Source organism: Chiloscyllium plagiosum, unplaced genomic scaffold (assembly GCF_037043375.1).
Source record: "Chiloscyllium plagiosum isolate Xiang-an unplaced genomic scaffold, Cpla_swu_hap1 HiC_scaffold_31, whole genome shotgun sequence".
Lineage (NCBI taxonomy): Eukaryota > Metazoa > Chordata > Chondrichthyes > Orectolobiformes > Hemiscylliidae > Chiloscyllium > Chiloscyllium plagiosum.
Window position 1 is genome coordinate 29634454 of NW_028270169.1, and position 18475 is coordinate 29652928.

Here is an 18475-nt window from a genome sequence, read left to right on the forward strand (position 1 = left end):
AGTGACTTGGCCAACATTGTCTATCTCATACGCTGCAGGTAAGGATGCCCCAAGACATGGTAAATTGACGAGACCAAGCAGACACTATGACAATGGATGAATGAATGGACACCACACACTAATTGTCAGACAGGAATGTTCCCTCCCAGTTGGGGAACGCTTCAGCATTCAAGGACATTTGGCCTTAGATCTTCAGGTGACCGTGTTCCAAGGCGGACTTCAGGATAAGCAACAAAGCAGTGCTGTCAAGCAGAAGCTGATAGCCATGTTTGGTACCCATAAGGACAGCTTCAATTGGGAATTTGGGTTCATATCACACTACAAGTGACTCCACTACACTATACATCTCGCTCACACGCAAGCACACATACACACACACTCTTATATGCAATTATACCCACTCAGGCCCTCTTCATACACATGCTCTCTCTCAGACACACACAAACAACACACAAAGAACAAAAAAGAAAATGTTCAGCCCAGGAACAGGCCCTTCAGCCCTCCAAGCCTGAGCCAATCCAAATCCACTGTCTAAACCTATTGCCCAATTCCTAAGCATCTGTATCCCTCTACTTCCCACCTACACATGCATCTGTCCAGACGCACCTTAAATGAATCTACCGTGCCCACTTCTACTACCTCTGCTTGCAACGCATTCCAGGCACCTACCACCCTCTGTGTAAAGTACTTTCCGCGTTTATCCTCCTTAAACTTTTCACCTCTCACTTTGAACGTGTGACCTCTCGTTACTAAATCCCTCACGCTGGGAAAATGCCCACCCTGTCTATACTCATTGTGATTTTGTAGACCTCAATCAGGTCTCCCTCAATCTCCTTTTTTCTAATGAAAACAATCCTAACCAACTCAACCTCTCTCCATAGCCGGAACATTCCATACCAGGCAACATCCTCATAAGCCTTCTCTGCACCCTCTCCAAAGCATCCACATCCTTTTGGTAATGTGGCAACCAGAACTATACACAGTATTCTAAATGCGGCCGAATCAAAGACTTGTACAATTTTAACATGACCTGCTGGTCTTAAACTCAATACCCCATCCAATGAAGGCAAGCATACCGTATGCCTTCTTCACCACTCTATGCACCTGTGTAGCCACCTTCAAGGTACAATGAACCTGAACTCCCAGATCTCTCTGCTCATCAACTTTACCCAAGGCTCTTCCGTTTACAGTATAGTTGGCTCTGGAATTAGCCTTCCCAAAACGCATCACCTCACATTTGCCTGGATTGAACTCCATCTGCCACTTCTCCGCCCAACTCGCCAGTCTATTTATATTGTTCCCTATGCTTTCTGCTACTCCACCAATCTTCGTGTCATCTGCACACACAGAAGTCTATGGGGTGAATTTGCATTTGCAGATTTGTATTTGCAGGTACATTTTATTTTGTTCAAAAGCACACAATTTGTAAGCAATCAGTCCATGTGATATTTTATAAATTCCTACTTTGGAAATAGAACCAGTCTGACTCAAGGTTGGGATACAGACAGACTCTAACCTCACACCTTTAATGCATGTTCTGAACTGAGATGTCACCTTTTTTTCTATAAAACCTTAAGTTATCTCAGCACTGTGACTTGAAAGAAGCTCTGGTCATTACATCTTCATCAATTGAAATCTGCAACCCCATTCTAAGTGATTAAAGACTTAACAGCAAACTAGGTTTGTTCAGTATATCGCATCAGTCGTATGTCACTTTGATCTTTTACTATAAATTTTGTGTCCTATGATCCTGTCCCACTAGATACCTTACAAAGGAGCAGTGCTCCGAAAGCTTGTACTTGCAAATAAACCTGTTGGTTTATAACCTGGTGTTGTGTGACTTTTAACTGTCCAGTTGTTGCCCCAAACTTTAAAATATACATATATTTCAAATCTCACATTTAAAAAAATATATCATATAAAGTTTTAATTGAGAATTAAAGTCAAAATCTTCAAAATGAAATGAAGAAATGAAGAATATTAACACTTATCCTTTTATCTGAATCTATTTGGCCAGTTGTGTCTGTTAGTAAATGTACTCCATCTGTTTCTTGTACAGTTTTTGAGAGAAGGCTGGTTATATTGAATATTTTATTTCAAAACTGAAAGCTAGAAGATAAATGAGACTTCCGGTTTAGGGGTTGGGGTGAGAAATGGGTAGGTTTCATGTCTGGGTGCATATTAATGTTCAGGAATAGATACAATAAATATAAAACCACAAGACATATAAAACAAGACATACATCACTTTGACTGAATACATCTCTAAAACACCATTTTTCAAGTTGCCCTGTTGGCAATTATTCATATTTTGACACCAAATTTCCCATTATTAACTCTTATATGAATTGATGTCAAATGCAATCTTGAAACTTAATAAAATACTTTACATCTTAAATATGCACCACCGAAAACGTACATCTGTCCCAACCACATTGAATTATGAAACAGTAATCAGTAACCTTACTGTTACTTTTGTTTTAATAAATAGGTTGGAGATAACACAGAGGCAAAGCATAACTTGATCTCTGCATTTTGGCCTGTTATTTGAGGTTTGTCAAAAGCATAAAAGACTAAAGGTCAACTAAAGTATTTTCACAGAGTCTAATAATCCAGCCTGGTTATAACAGTTAACACAGCTCCATTTATTACAGCAAACTTTACCCAGTCCTTATAAGAAATCTTGTATTACAAATAAGACTCAGAAATACATTGGCAGATCCCAATGTATGACATTTTAACCCATTTTAAAATTAATATGTAATTTAAAATCATGGGGACTCTTTAACATTAATATAAGTATGTAAGTCCATTTTCTTTAGTCAAAAATGTTTTTTCTAGCTGCCTGGAAACTAATGAGATATTCAAACCTCAACAATCATAAACCCTGTGAAAAAAATGAAACGTTGAACCCTTGTTTAGGCCAATGAGGTTTCATATGATGATCCACATCAAACAGGGCTGCATCAGTTTGATATCTGAGGTTATTAAGAACAATCATTTCATATGCATTCTAATTTTTAATCACCTGGTGTAGGACCGTTGCCAATTGAAAATATCATGGATATTGTGAGAGCAAAATGAATCTCTATTGAAATTGTTGCCTCTGCCACATTTATAAGACATGGAGGTTCCAGACCCTGTGCATTTCCTTTTTGAAAAACATTTTGTCCTTTCCTCAGTCATAAAGAACTCACTGACAGATTTAAAATACTCTAGTAATACCTCATGACTCCATGTAGAGTATCTGTTCTTCAAGAAGCCGCAATGGCCACCATGTTTAGTTAACAATAAGAAAAAATGGGGGTTGGTTTCAAAGAGCTCAAATGGCAGGGTCGAATCTGGGTTCCCTCTGCATGGATCATCTTGGCTGCAAATACACAGTACTGGCACAGCAACCTCATCCACATCCCGCAATGGATCATTCTTCTCCCAGTACAAGTCCCAAGATAGGTTGCTCTTCTTTGTTTGACAGAACAATACCTCTTCCATCTCCTTCAGAGTACGTGTAGCAAACAACTTATCCATGTCAATGATCTGTCCCAGTGCAGTGGCATACCTGTAGTTAATAAAAGCATTAACAGTTGTATTTTATGTATATAGTTAATACAAGCTTCATTATTTTACAGAATTGTGAGAAGTCCATTTCTAAGATCCATTATTCAAGTGGAAAAATGGCAACTTGAATTAAATCCCTCAGTGTCCCCATTTCAAATGTAGGATGCAGTCTATCACCCTGAAAAATAATGAATTGGTCTGATTAAACTAGCGCAAAATGCTACCCTTTCTCCAGCCTTCCTTTCCTCTGTAAGATTTTTCAAATACGGAAGCAAGTGTCATATTTCATCAATTTATTCACAAGCCTTCAGAAATAAAAGCTAGCATGGCAATTTAGTACTTATACTTACACAAAACTTTACAACAGCAGCATTTTCCCAAAACTTCCATGCATTGACTGTTTAAACCTATCTCTAATCCAATGAAACTGGAATTTGAACTTCGGTCAATTAAGAATATAAGTCTTTATCCATGCATTTATTAAAAAAGTGTTATTTATGTCACTTGCTCTGTATGTTTCTATCAAATAAATCTCACAAATTATTAGTAATTGCTCATCATCAAAATTACGATTGAATTTTTAGCATCAACCATTTTAATTTTGCAATGATTTATTTGTAAATGCTTTGAATTGCCTTTTTCTGTTTTATGTTATTAATGTTTCTGTGGAAGCATTAAAAATGTCCACAGAGGAAATAGTGAACTCTGACCATGAGTGAAAATTTATCAAGCTAATAAATTGCAAATAAGCATACTGGGCTCCTTCTGTGAACCTAATAATGCTAGTAAAAAATTCTACAATTGGCAGTGTAAGACAAAAGAGTAGGAAATTGAGTATGAAATCATTCAGATTGCAAATCATGAGGGTGCCCCCCCCCCACCCCCAAGGGCAATGATGAAGATCTTAAGAGTCATGGCAAACAATGGCAAGGTAGGAAGTAGCTCAGGCAACTGACCAACAATATGCCAGTAATATGGATGAAGTGCTAGAAAACATTAATTGAATTTAACAGGGGAGGAGGAGTGAGTGCAACATTTGCAGAGAAGTAAAATGCTTTGTCTTTTGACTTCACCCACAGAACACATCCTGTCGTGTACTGCTCTTTGTTTGTGGCCTACTTTTTTGTCTGTGAAGTCTCATATCCACCTAGAAAACAATGTCAGGTCACAAGAGACAGGAGATACTCACAGGCCAGTACAAAAGGTAAGATGCATGCAAAACAATGATACACATTCATTTATGTAGAGAAACTATTGTTTCGTGAATAATCTAGATTAGTTCAGAGAATATTAGTAGATAAACTGAATATTATACTATTTTATTTAAATTATAAACAGTGTGGGACTCCAGTGATGTGACTATTTAACATCACTTGACAAAGGAATGAATCAGGGGCTTTAAACAGAATACAAGTGACAAGTTCTATTATGGTTGTGTGAGGAATTTATAAGGAAGAAGCTATTTGGTCCAGGTCAAAAAATAAAGTTTATCGTCCTATTGTTATATGACTCAGGCTAGTGTAACCTTAGGCCAACACATGTGAGAAAGTTCTGAGGTGAAAAGTTGTTATTCAAAGGCAACAGCTATATTCTATATTTTACATTTGTGGCGTTCTATTTGGGAAACAAAATTGCCAAATGTACTTAGGATTAGCTTTGTGGCAATATGTGGTTCATTTTGTAAGCAGTACAATTCTATCATTGAAATTATATATTGACTGAATGTTAAGGATATTGCATTTTCTCAATGTTCCTGCATTAATTATTGTGTATTTATATTTTTTACACACTTATCTAACTTACGTATTGCCTGCTGTGTGAATATGTGTACTAGTACTTAATAATTTTCTGTATTAGATTTATGTATAAATAACTTTTCCATCATGTCCCTTATTTTAAGGTGTCATGTTCCAAGTCTTCCTCAAGTAGGGAGAGGAAAACACGTTGAGCAGATAGCCTTTAAAATAAACAGTTATTGACATTTGATTTCATTAAGAATTAACCTTATACAGTACACTTGAGAAAGAATGAATCAGGAGAGGGGAGGAAGTGATAACATTAAGGTGACTATTACTATTAAAAAAAACAGATATTGAGCATACACTATCTAGCCATTCAAAGATTGACCTTGGATCCTTCAGGCACTGTGGGTATATCACCCAGCCATGTAAGAATCCAATGGATCAACTAGTGTTAAACATAACTTTGATCATGCTATGAGTTATGATTTGGAAAAAGGTTAATGAGGCTTATTTTTCAGTAGTTGAGTGTGCAAAAAGAAAGAGAGCTAGAAGAAAGAAGAAGAAACAGCACTGAAGTTTTTAGAGCAGTTGAGTCCACTGTCTGGCTAAGTGTAGTTTCTGTTGCACTTGTTTGATAATTGAATAAATTGTAATCCTTTTTAAAATGCATTTGTAAGTAGAATGTTATGTAATCAGTCCTCCCCTGCATGTTACAATTGAAAGTATATTTGGTTTCAGAATCCTATACTTATATCCAACCACATAAAGCAAATGCAGATGTTTTGGGTGACCTAGTCCTCTATATACTTAAGAAAGTTTAATTTATCTGTGAGAGGAGACATTTGACTGCAAATTGATCATAATTGAAAGATACCCTGCAACCCATCTGGTTAACTAATGTCCTTTAGGGAAGGAAATTGTTGTACTTACCTGGTCTGGCCTCCTTGAGGCTCTTAACTGCTCTCTGGGCAATTAGAGATGGGGAAATAAATGCTGACCTAGCTAGCAATGCCGATATCCCCTGAATGAATATAAAAACTGAAGATATGATCTCATCTACAGGACAAATGAACAACACAATGGAGCAATCATCATGAGACATTGTCAGCTTCTACCTCACACAGTTCCTGATGCAGTAACACATGCCTTTCAAGTTACGTATCCGGTTAAACTCACCTGCTGAGCCAGGTTTTTTGGTAAAGGAGTAGAAACCATTGATAAAGCCAAGGCAGTCCTACTTCAAACCATTCCTGATACCTGAAGACAGGTGAGATGCAGGCTGCAGATGTCACATAACTGGAAGATCCACACTCTCCAAGATAAGACAGCAAAAGCCCAGCTCCTGTGCTCTCACTTACAGTGAAAAGTCTGGCATTTGGATGCTTGTATCGAATGTATCTGACTGCTTCCCTTAGATCAGATGGATCACCAAACTGTTGCAGTTTCAGTGTAGTTAAAAGACTTCCATTCTGACACCTTCTATTAAAAATTACTGGGCGGTAGCCATAATCCAAGGCTGAGGCACAGAGCTGCAAAGACAAAACAAAGATTGGGGAATTTAAAATGGAGGCAATGCAGTCTCAAGTCAACAAAGGCTTGGATAAAAATTTTAACAGCAGCTGAACCAAGGTAGGGAGGATTGGATATTATTATGAAGGTAAAAATATGTTGTCTTAATGGAGTGCAGATATATGGTCAGTTCATCTTGGGTAAAATATGATACTAAAGTTGTGAGTAGTCTTGTTCAGCCTCGAATAGTTCCCAGAGCAAGGAATGAAGCTGGTGGTTAAAGAACAGAGTTTATTGTGGGAGCCAAAGGTAGTAACTTCAGTTTTCCAACACTTCGTCAGATGAAATTTCTGCTCTTTCAGTACTGGATATCAGTCAGATAGTCTGATAATTTGGAGGCAGCCTAATCATATCCCATAATACTTTAGTCTATGCTCTGTATTGATGCATTACAGATAAAGAATGACAGGGAGCTGCTCTGCCCTCAACTTTTCCTTTGTCATGTACTATGATGTTGCTTCTACTTAAAATATCTATTCCATGATTTCATTAGTTGGATAGTTTCAAGGAGTTTAACAAATATGTCTTATTGTACACAATGAGAAGTCTGAGATCAATAAACTCCCCTGCACTTATCTCACATGATATGTTTCTCTTTAATGTTTTTCCTCATGAATTGTGCTGTTTGATAGATTTGCACCATAAAATGGAAAGATGTGTTCAATCTTTACAAGTCATTTGCTGTGATTATGTGATAGCCATCTTGAAATTGCACAAGGACAGAAACAAAATAAAATAAAAGGTATTAAAATTATCACAGGATACACTAACTTATTATTTTAAGATATTAATTTATAATTCACATCAAATTATGATCCATGTATTTAAATATTGTATATAAATTTAAAGTAGAATAGTCATGTTATAAGTACTACTGATTGGCTATATAACTAACACTCATTATTGAGGGAATACAGCACTGAATATTAGCTATACTTAGAGTAGTCATTACGTGTATCGCTGAGGGTATTGTCTTCACATATTACATGTTCTATGATACAGTTTTCATGACTACAAAGAAATCAAGAATTGATTCTTATAATAAGTATTCATTAGCAATTATAAAAAGGTGTCATCTCATATTTCCATGCTCATGAGCTCACATCTAGATAGTGATATCCTAGAATTCTTAAGTTAGGATTCTAATTACTAATATTGATGAGTGAATTTGCTTCTGCTGTACAAGATATTCAAGATTTGGTCGGTGTAACTTGAGAAATGTTTTCAACCAGTTTCACTTTAAACCCACTCTAAACCCTAAAATCATCATAGAAGAACATTGTGGTAAAGTATTTACCACAGTCTGCTGTTGATTAAGGTTATTGTATGTGGACTACACTGAAGATTCTCCACCTGGTTGTCAGCTTCTTTAATTAAATGTCTCAGGGAAACATCACATTATGCTGTCTCAAATGAAAAAGCATGTAAAATCAGGGGAAATGAGTCACTATCTACACAGACTAGACATATTTTAAGAGTCTCTAAGGAAACTTTATAACTTCCAGATTCTCTTACTGGAGACATTGTGAATCATAGGACACATAGAAAGTGTTATAGTTTGCTAATGTGTCTTATATGTGAACATGAATGAATTGAATACCACATCCTGTCTCATAATTATGGCATTACATACAGTTTTGTTAAATATAAATTTGCAAAGCATTAGATGTTTCTGTGACATCATAAAGAACATTCTGAGATAAGCAAGTTGTAAAATCATAAGATTATGAGAAATAGGAGAAGGAAAAGGTCAATTAGGACTTTAAGCCAGCATTTCCATTCAGTAAGGTCATGGATATCTGATAGTGGAGAAAGTGAGGTCTGCAGATGCTGGAGATCAGAGCTGAAAATGTGTTGCTGGAAAAGCGCAGCAGGTCAGGCAGCATCCAGGGAACAGGAGAATCGACGTTTCGGGCATAAGCCCTTCTTCAGGAAATAATCCTGATTTCCTGAAGAAGGGCTTATGCCCGAAACGTCGATTCTCCTGTTCCCACGATATCAGATAGTGGCCTTAACTTCATATTTCCGACCATACTTCCCTTGAGGAGCAATTTCTTCATCTTAAATTGGAGACCCCTTATTTTTAAACTTAGTTCTAAATTTCCCCATGAGAGAAAATTCACTGAACATCTTCCTTAGAATCCAAAGCTTTTCAATAAGGTTATCTCTCATTCTTCTAAACTCCAAAGTGTATAGGCCCAATTTCTTCAATCTTTCTGCATAAGATAGCCCCTTCATTCCAGGAGTCAACTGAGTGAACCTTCTTCAAAATGCTTCCAATGTAAGTATATCCCTTGCTTTGCATACAGTACTCCAGGTACAGAATCACCAATAACCTGTACTGTTATAGCCTGACTTCCCTATATTATCATATTCCATTCACCTTGTAGTAAAGGACACATTTCGTTTAAATATTATTTAGCCTTCAATGCATTGCATATTAAGCATGAGATAATGATCAAGTAGCTTTGTGCTTCTGGGGAAATTCCTCCAGTGGTTTGGTTTTGTCTGGAATTGCTTTTGATTAATACAGATCCCTCTTGTGTACAATAAGACATATTTGTTAAACTCCTTGAAACTATCCAACTAATGAAATCATGGAATAGATATTTTAAGTAGAAGCAACATCATAGTACATGACCAAGGAAAAGTTGAGGGCAGAGCAACTCCCTGTCATTCTTTATCTGCAGCCGTTCACTCATCCCTAAATTACCTACACTGAGCCGATTTCTCCACATTGTAGATGGCCATTCTGCAACCAGCAAAATGCTGGAAAAAACTTGAAAAGTCTCCCTCACTGGGGCCTCAATAGCATTATTTATCTGCCCTTCTCCGTGTAGTAGGCAGTCAACCTGCTTTCCAGCATGACTTGGAGAAAATTCCCTGTTCTGGGACAATTCAATAGAACAGTACAGCACAGGAATGGGCCCTTTAGCCCACGATGTTATGCCAAACATGATACCAAAGCAAACTAACCCCTTCCACCTGCCTTTGGTCCATATATCTCCATTCCTTGCATATGCATGTACTTATCTCAAAGTCTGTTAAACACCCCTATCGTAACTCACCCCACCACCACCTGTGGCATTGCATTCCACATTCCTACCACTCTGTTTGTAAAACGATTGCCCCTCAAATCTCCTTTGAACTTTACTCCCTCTCACCTGGAATGCATGCCCCCTAGTTTTAGACATTTCAACTCTGGGAAAAAGATTCGGACCGTCGACCCTATCTATGCATCTCATAATTTTACAGACTTCTATCAAGTCTCTGCTCAGCTTCCCCCACTCCAGAGATAACAACCTGAGTTTTTCTAACCTCTCCTTAATGCTTATACCCTCTAATCCAGGCAGCATCCTAGTAAACCTCTTCTGTACCCTATCCAAAGGCTCCCAATCCTTCCTGTAATGTGACTACCAGAATTAAATGCAATACTCCAAGTGTGGCCAAACCAAAGTATTATAAAACTGCTATTTTACATCCTTACTCTTGTATTCAATTCCCTAACCCCAATAAAGGCAAGCATTCCATACATCTTCTTTATCACCCCATCCAATTGCATGGCCACTTTCAGGGAGCTGTGGACTGGAAGCCCAAGATCCCACTGTACATCAATACTGTTCAGGGTCCTGCCACTAACTGGATACTTTTCCTTAAGATTTGACCTCCCAAACTGCAGCAACTCACACTTACGCAGATTAAACTCTATCTGCCATTTTTCTGCCCATTTCTGCAACTGATCTATCCCCACTGTATCATCTGACAGCTTTCTACACTATTCACCACTCCACTGATCTTTGTATCATCTGCAAACCTACCAACCCCCCCCCGCTGCCGAGGTCCCAGTACAGATCCCTGTGGAACACCACCAGTCACGGAGCTTTAGCCTGGAAAACAACCTTCCTACACTACACTCTGCCTTCTATGGGCAAGCCAATTCTGAATCCACACAGCCAAGTCATTGTGGATCCCATTCATCTTAATCTTCTGGATGAGTCTACCATAACAGAACGTGTTGAAAGCCTTACTAAAATCCATCTAGACAGCATTCACTGTTCTACCCTCATCGATCACCTTTGTCACCTCCTCAAAAAATTCAATCAAGTTAGTAATATATGACCTGCCTTGCAAAAAGCCATGCTGACTGTCCCTAGTTAGGCCATGCTTTACCAAATATGCATAAATTCTATACCTAAGAATGCTCTCCAATAGGGTCCCAACCACCGAAGTGAGACTCACCAGTCTACAGTTTCTAAGATTATCCCTACTCCCTTTCTTGAATAGAGGAACAACCAGGACCTCTCCAGTGGTGAATGAGGATACAAAGATCTTGATCAAGGTCCCAGCAATCTCCTTTCTTGCCTCTTGCTTTAACCTGGGGTCGGTGCCATCAGTACCTGGGGACTTATCCACCTTAATGCTCTTCAAGAGACAACTCCACTTCTTTCAATGTCTAAAGTTTTTTTTTAATCCATTCATAGGAGGTGGATGTCAGCGGCTAACCTTAACTTAACTTCCCTTCAGAAGGAGATAGTCAGCTGCCATTTTGAACTGCTACAGTCCATGGGATGCAGTACACCCTCTTTGCTGTTAGGGAGGGAGTTCCATGATTTTAACCCAGTAATGATGATAGAATGTCTATGCAGTTCCTACACTTGGAGATAGTGAGGACTGCAGATGCTGGAAAGTTAGAGTTGATAAAATGTGGAGCTGAAAAAGAGCACAGCAGGTCAAGCAAAATCAGAGGAACAGGAGAATCAACATTTCGGGCAGGACCCTTCATCAGGAACTATGTAGTTCCTATATACTTGTCAGGGTGATCTGTAACTTTGAAGGGAACTTGCAGATGGTTGTTTTCCCACGTAACTGCTGCTTTTGTCCTTTTGGTCCTGGATTTTGAAAGAAACTCAAAAATGAGCCTTGGTAAGTTAGCGCATGGATTAAGAACTGGCTAAAAGGCTGATAACAGGGTAGGAATAAATTGTTCATTCTCATGTTGGCAATCTGTAACAGTGGGGTTCCACAAGAATCAGTACTGTTTCCCTGCTTTTCACAATATGTATGGCAAGGATTTGGATGTGAGGAAAAAGTATAATATTCCCAAGTTAATGAAACTAAGTAGGAATATATGCTGTGAGGAAGATGCAAAATGGCTACAAGACTATTTGGACAGACTAGGTGAGTGGGAAGAACATGGCAAATGTAATATAATTATCTACTTTGGTAGGAAGAACAGGGGTGCAGAGTTTTTTATAAAAGTTAGATGAGATTAGATTACTTTACAGTGTGGAAACAGGCCCTTCGGCCCAACAAGTCCACACCGACCCGCCGAAGCGCAAACCAACCATACCTCTACATTTACCCCTTACCTAACACTACCAGCAATTTAACATGGCCAATTCACCTGACCTGCACATCTTTGGACTGTGGGAGGAAACCGGAGCACCCGGAGGAAACCCACGCAGACACGGGGAGAATGTGCAAACTCCACACAGTCAGTCGCCTGAGGCGGGAATTGAACCCGGATCTCTGGCGCTGTGAGGCAGCAGTGCTAACCACTTTGGAGGTTAGAAAATGTAAACATATAAAAGTCAGGACTGGCAGTTAAACATCCAAGGATTTTCAACTTATCGAAAAGACAGGGAGGTGGGCAGAGGGGGCGGGGTTGCCTTGTTAGTTAAGAACAAAATTAAATCTATGGCACTGAATGCCATAGGGTCGGATGATGTGGAGTCTGTGTGGGTGGAATTGAGGAACCACAAAGGCAAAAAACCATAGTGGGAGTTATGTACAGACCTCCTAACAGTGGTCAAGACCAGGGGGGCAACATGTACCGGGAAATAGAGAAGGCATGTCAGAAAGGCAAGGTCACAGTGATCATGGGAGACTTCAATATGCAGGTGGACTGGGTAAATAATGTTGCCAGTGGATCCAAAGAAAGGGAATTCATGGAATGCTTACAGGATGGCTTTTTGGAACAGCTTGTCATGGAGCCCACAAGAGAGCAGGCTATTCTGGACCCAGTGCTATGTAATGAACCAGACTTAATAAAAAATCTTAAAGTAAGGGAGCACTTAGGAAGCAGCGATCATAATATGGTAGAGTTCAGTCTGCAGTTTGAAAGAGAAAAGGCAAAATCGGATGTAATGGTGTTACAGTTAAATAAAGATAATTATGAGGGCATGAGAGAGGAACTGACGAAAATAGATTGGAAGCAGAGCCTAGCGGGGAAGACAGTAGAGCGAAAAGGGCAGGAGTTTGTGGGTAAAATTGAGGACACTGTACAGAGGTTCATCCCCAAGAAAAGAAAGATTATCCGGGGAGGGATTAGACAGCCATGGCTGACAAAGGAAGTCAGGAAATGTATTAAAGAAAAAGAGGGATCCTATAAAGTGGCCAAGAGCACTGGGAAATCAGAAGATAGGGAAGGCTACAAAAACAGACAGAGGATAACAAAGAGAGAAATAAGGAAGGAGAGGATCAAATATGAAGGTAGGCTAGCCAGTAATATTAGAAATGATAGTAAATGTTTCTTTCAATACATAAGAAACAAATGAGAGGCAAAAGTAGACATTGGGCCACTTCAAACTGATGCTGGAAGCCTAGTGATGGGAGATAAGGAAATAGCTGGAGAACATAATAAGTACATTGCGTCAGTCTTCACAGTGGAAGACATGAGTAATATCCCAACAATTAAAGGGAGTCAGAAGGCTGAGTTGAGTATGGTTGCCATTACAAAAGAGAAAGTGCTAGAAAAGCTAAAAGATTTTAAAATTGATAAATCTCCTGGCCCCGATGGGCTACATCCTAGAGTTCTGAGGGAGGTGGCTGAGGAAATAGCGGAGGCATTGGTTGAGATCTTTCAAAAGTCACTGGAGTCAGGGAAAGTCCCGGATGATTTGAAGATCACTGTTGTAACCCCCTTGTTCAAGAAAGGATCAAGACAAAAGATGGAAAATTATAGGCCAATTAGCCTAACCTCAGTTGTTCGTAAAATTCTAGAATCCATCATTAAGGATGAGGTTTCTAAATTCTTGGAAGAGCAGGGTCGGATTAGAACAAGTCAACATGGATTTAGTAAGGGGAGGTCAAGCCTGACAAACCTGTTGGAATTCTTTGAAGAGGTGACAAGTAGGTTAGACCAGGGAAACCCAGTGGATGTGGTCCAACTAGACTTCCAAAAGGCCTTTGATAGGTGCCACATGGGAGGCTGCTGAGCAAGGTGAGGGCCCATGGTGTTCGAGGTGAGCTACTGGTATGGATTGAGGATTGGCTATCTGACAGAAGGCAGAGAGTTGGGGTAAAAGGTTCTTTTTCGGAATGGCAGCCGGTGACAAGCGGTGTTCCGCAGGGTTCAGTGTTGGGGCCGCAGCTGTTCACGTTATATATTAATGATCTGGATGAAGGGACGGGGGCATTCTAGCGAAGTTTGCCGATGATACAAAGTTAGGTGGACAGGCAGGTAGTACTGAGGAAGTGGGGAGGCTGCAGAAGGATCTAGACAGTTTGGGAGAGTGGTCCAGAAAATGGCTGATGGAATTCAATGTGAGCAAATGCGAGGTCTTGCACTTTGGAAAAAAGAATACAAGCATGGACTACTTTCTAAACAGTGAGAAAATTCGCAAAGCCAAAGTACAAAGGGATCTGGGAGTGCTAGTCGAGGATTCTCTAAAGGTAAACATACAGGTTGAGTCCGTGATTAAGAAAACAAATGCAATGTTGTCATTTCTCTCAAGAGAGTTGGAATATAAAAGCACCGTTGTGCTACTGAGACTTTATAAAGCTCTGGTTAGGCCCCATTTGAGGTACTGTGTCCAGTTTTGGTCCCCACACCTCAGGAAGGACATCCTGGCACTGGAGTGTGTCCAGTGGAGATTCACACAGATGATCCCTGGAATGGTAGGTCTAACATACGAGGAACGGCTGAGGATCCTGGGATTGTATTCATTGGAGTTTAGAAGATTAAGGGGAGATCTAATAGAAATTTACAAAATAATACATGGCTTGGAAAGGGTGGACGCTAGGAAATTGTTTCCGTTAGACGAGGAGACTAGGACCCGTGGACACAGCCTTAGAATTAGAGGGGGTAAATTCAGAACAGAAATGCGGAGACATTTCTTCAGCCAGAGAGTGGTGGGCCTGTGGAATTCATTGCCGCAGAGTGCAGTGGAGGCCGGGTCGCTAAATGTCTTCAAGGCAGAGATTGATAAATTCTTGATGTCACAAGGAATTAAGGGCTACGGGGAGAATGCGGGTAAGTGGAGTTGAAATGCCCATCAGCTATGATTGAATGGCAGAGTGGACTCGATGGGCCGAATGGCCTTACTTCCACTCCTATGTCTTATGGTCTCTTATGGAGCTTGGCTCACAGCAGTCAATCATATAGGTGCAGTCAGTAATCATAAAAGCTAATGGTATATTAGCCTTTATCATATAAGGATTTGAGTACAGGAGTAGAAAAGTATTACTTCAATTATGTAGGTGCGTGATTACTCTGCACTTGGAGTACTATGTTTAGTTTTGGCTCCATTACCTTCTTAAAGGTATTATTTCCATAAAGGGAGTGCAACAAAAGTTCACTAGTCCTTTTCCAGGATGGCAGGATTGTTCAACGAAGAAACCTTGGGAAAACTGAGCCTGTATTAGATCATTGTCATTGAGTCATACAGTACAGAAACAGACACTTTGGTCCAACCAGTTCATGCAGATCATAATCCCAAACTAAACCAGTTCCACCTTCTTACTCCTGGCCCAAATCCCTCTTAAACTTTCCTATTTTTATACTTATCCAAATGTCTTTTAAATGTAATTGTGCCCACCTCCACCATTTACTCTGGAAGTTCATTCCACACACGAACCACCGTTTGTTTAAAAAAAAATGCCCCTCATGTCTTTTTTAAATCTCTCTCTTCTCACCTCAAAAATGTGCCCTTGGTCTTGAAATCCCCCATACTTGGGAAAAGACAACTACCATTAACTGTATCCATACCCCTCATTACTTTATAAACTTCTATAAGGTCGCCTCTCAACCTCCTACACTCCAATGAAAGAAGTCACAGTCTGTCCAGCCTTTCTTTATAACTCAAACCTTCCGCACCTGGCGATATCCTGGTAAATCTCTTCTGAACATTCTCCAGCTTAATAATATCCTTCCTATAACTGGACAACCAGAACTGGATACAATGTTCTAGCAGAGGCCTCACCAATGTCCTGTACAACTTCAACATGACTTCCCAATCCCAACTCCTGTACTCAAAGGACTGAGCAATGAAGGCAAGTGTACCAAACACTTTTTTAACCATTCTGTATATATGTGATGCAAGCTTCAAAGAATTACATACCCTATGTGCCTCTGTCCCACAATACTACCCAAGGCCCTACCATTAATTGTATAAGCCCTACCTTGGTTGTTGTATCAAAATACAATATCTCGCATTTATCCAGATTGAACTCCGTCTGCCATTTTTCAGCCCATTGACCCATTTGATCAAGATTCCTTTGTAATCTTAGAAAACTGTCTTCACAGTATACCATGCCACCAATTTTGGTGTCATCCATAAACTTACTAACCAAACCTATATTCTGTAGAATCTCAAAGAATGAGAAGTGATGTCATTGAAACCTTCAAAATAGTTAACGTCCAAACAGGGTAGATGCAGGTAAGATGTTTACCCTAATTGGGGAGTCCAGAAGCAGGGACACAGCTTCCAAACAAGGGGAAGGTTCAGGCGGACTGAGATGAGGCAGCATCTTTACCCAGAGTGTTGTGAATCTTTGGAAATCTCTATTCCAGAGGGCTGTGAAAGTTTATTATTGAGTCTGTGTGAAACAGGGACTTGCACATTTCTAAATACCAAATTCATAAAGGGAAATGAGGAAAGTTTGAGATAAAAATATTGAAATTAATATTATATTGAATAATGGAGCAGGCTTAGTGGGCTAAATGCACTCATGTTAAATAAACATCGAAAGAACTGCGGATGCTGTAAATCAGAAACAAAAACAGATGTTGCTGGAAAAACACAGCAAGTCTATGAAGAGAAATCAAAGTTAATGTTTCAGGTCTAGTGACCCTTCCTCAGAAATTCCCCAATTCTAAGGAAGGGTCACCAGACCCAAAACATTAACTTTGATTTCTCTGCACAGATGCTGCTAGGCCTGCTGAGCTTTCCCAGCAACTTTTTGTTTTTGCCCCACTCATGTTCTCAAGTTCCAAGGCAATGCATCTTGTAAAGGTACACACTGTTGTCACTATGTGTCAGTAGTGGAGGGAATGAATTTTGAAAGAGTGAAATGGGACCCTCATCAATAGGGCTGCTTTGTCCAGAATGGTGTTGAGTTTCCTGAGGAACTGTACTCATCCAGCAAAACAAAAGATATTCTGTCACACTCTTGACTTGTATCTTGAAGATAGCAAACAGGTTTTAAGGAGTCAGGAGGTAAGTTACCCAGCTCTGACCTGCTCTTGTAACTGTACAATTAACATGCTCGGTGCAGTTCAGTTTCTGGTCAATGGTAGCTCTGCACACATCAGTAGTGATGGACTCAGCAATAGTAATGCCATAGTGTGTGAAGGAGTGATGGTTAGATTCTCTCTTATTGGATATGGTCATTTTCTGGCACTTGTGAAATACGAATTTTAGTTACTATTTATCAGCCCAAACCTGAATGCTGTCCAGGTTTGTGTGATATTATGGACGCAGATTGGTTCAGTACCCGAGGAATCGTGACTGGTACTGAACATTGTGTGCAATAATCATCAAACATATCACTCTAAGTGTATGATGAAGGAAACATCATTTATGAAAAACTGAAGATGAACCCTACCTTGAGGAATTTCTGCAGAGATGTTCTGGAACTGAGATGACTGATCTCCAACAATCGCAGACATTTTCCTATGTGCCAGGTATGAATCCAACCAGCAGAGACTGATTCCCATTGATTTAAGTTTTGCTGGGGCTCATTGATGCCATACTCAATCAAAAGCTGCCTTGATGCCAAGGGCAGTAACCATCACTTAGCCTCCTAAGATCAGTTCTTTTGTCCATGTTTGTACAAATGCTACATTGAAGTTATGAGCTGAGTATGCCAGGTGGAACCCAAGCCAAGTATCTCTGAGCAGGTTAGGTTTGAGTAAAAACCATTTGATAACGGCATCAACAACTGCTGATGGTTGCGAGTAGATTGATGGGACAGAATTAGCTAGGTTGGATTTGTCCTACTTTTTGAGGACAGAACATATGTGGGTAATTTTCCACAGTACTATATAAATGCCAATGTTGTAGCTGGACTGAATAAGCTTAGCTAGTATGATTTGTTCTGGTACACAAGTCTTTAGTACAAATGCCCCATGCCCTTTGCAGTATCCAGTGCCTTCGGTTGTTTTTTTGACATCAGGTAGGAGTGGATTGAATTGGCTGAAGACAGACATCTCTGATATTAAGAATTTCAGGAGGAGGCCAAATTGGATTGTCCACTCAGCACTTCTGGCCTAAGATGCTTGCAAATACAACAACCTTTAATTTTGCATTGATGTGCTGGGCTTCCCCATCAGTGAGGATTGGGATGTTTGTGTAGTCTCTTCCTCTGAGTTGTTTGATTGTCCAC

General features: G+C 39.7%; 1 protein-coding gene across 2 annotated transcripts in view; it reads right to left on the minus strand.

The window, feature by feature from the left end:
• Positions 1-2074: 2074 nt before the first annotated feature.
• The window catches only part of LOC122564048 (protein ABHD15-like), a 40841-nt gene continuing 24440 nt past the window's right edge, over positions 2075-18475 (minus strand). For both annotated transcript variants that reach the window (XM_043718521.2, XM_087977384.1), the window contains exons 2-3: positions 6476-6828; positions 2075-3558 (exon numbers count right to left, since the gene is read on the minus strand). In XM_043718521.2, coding sequence (XP_043574456.2) covers positions 3024-3558; positions 6476-6828 — 888 coding nt within the window. In that variant the 3' untranslated portion in view covers positions 2075-3023. The remainder of the gene's footprint in view (positions 3559-6475; positions 6829-18475) is intronic.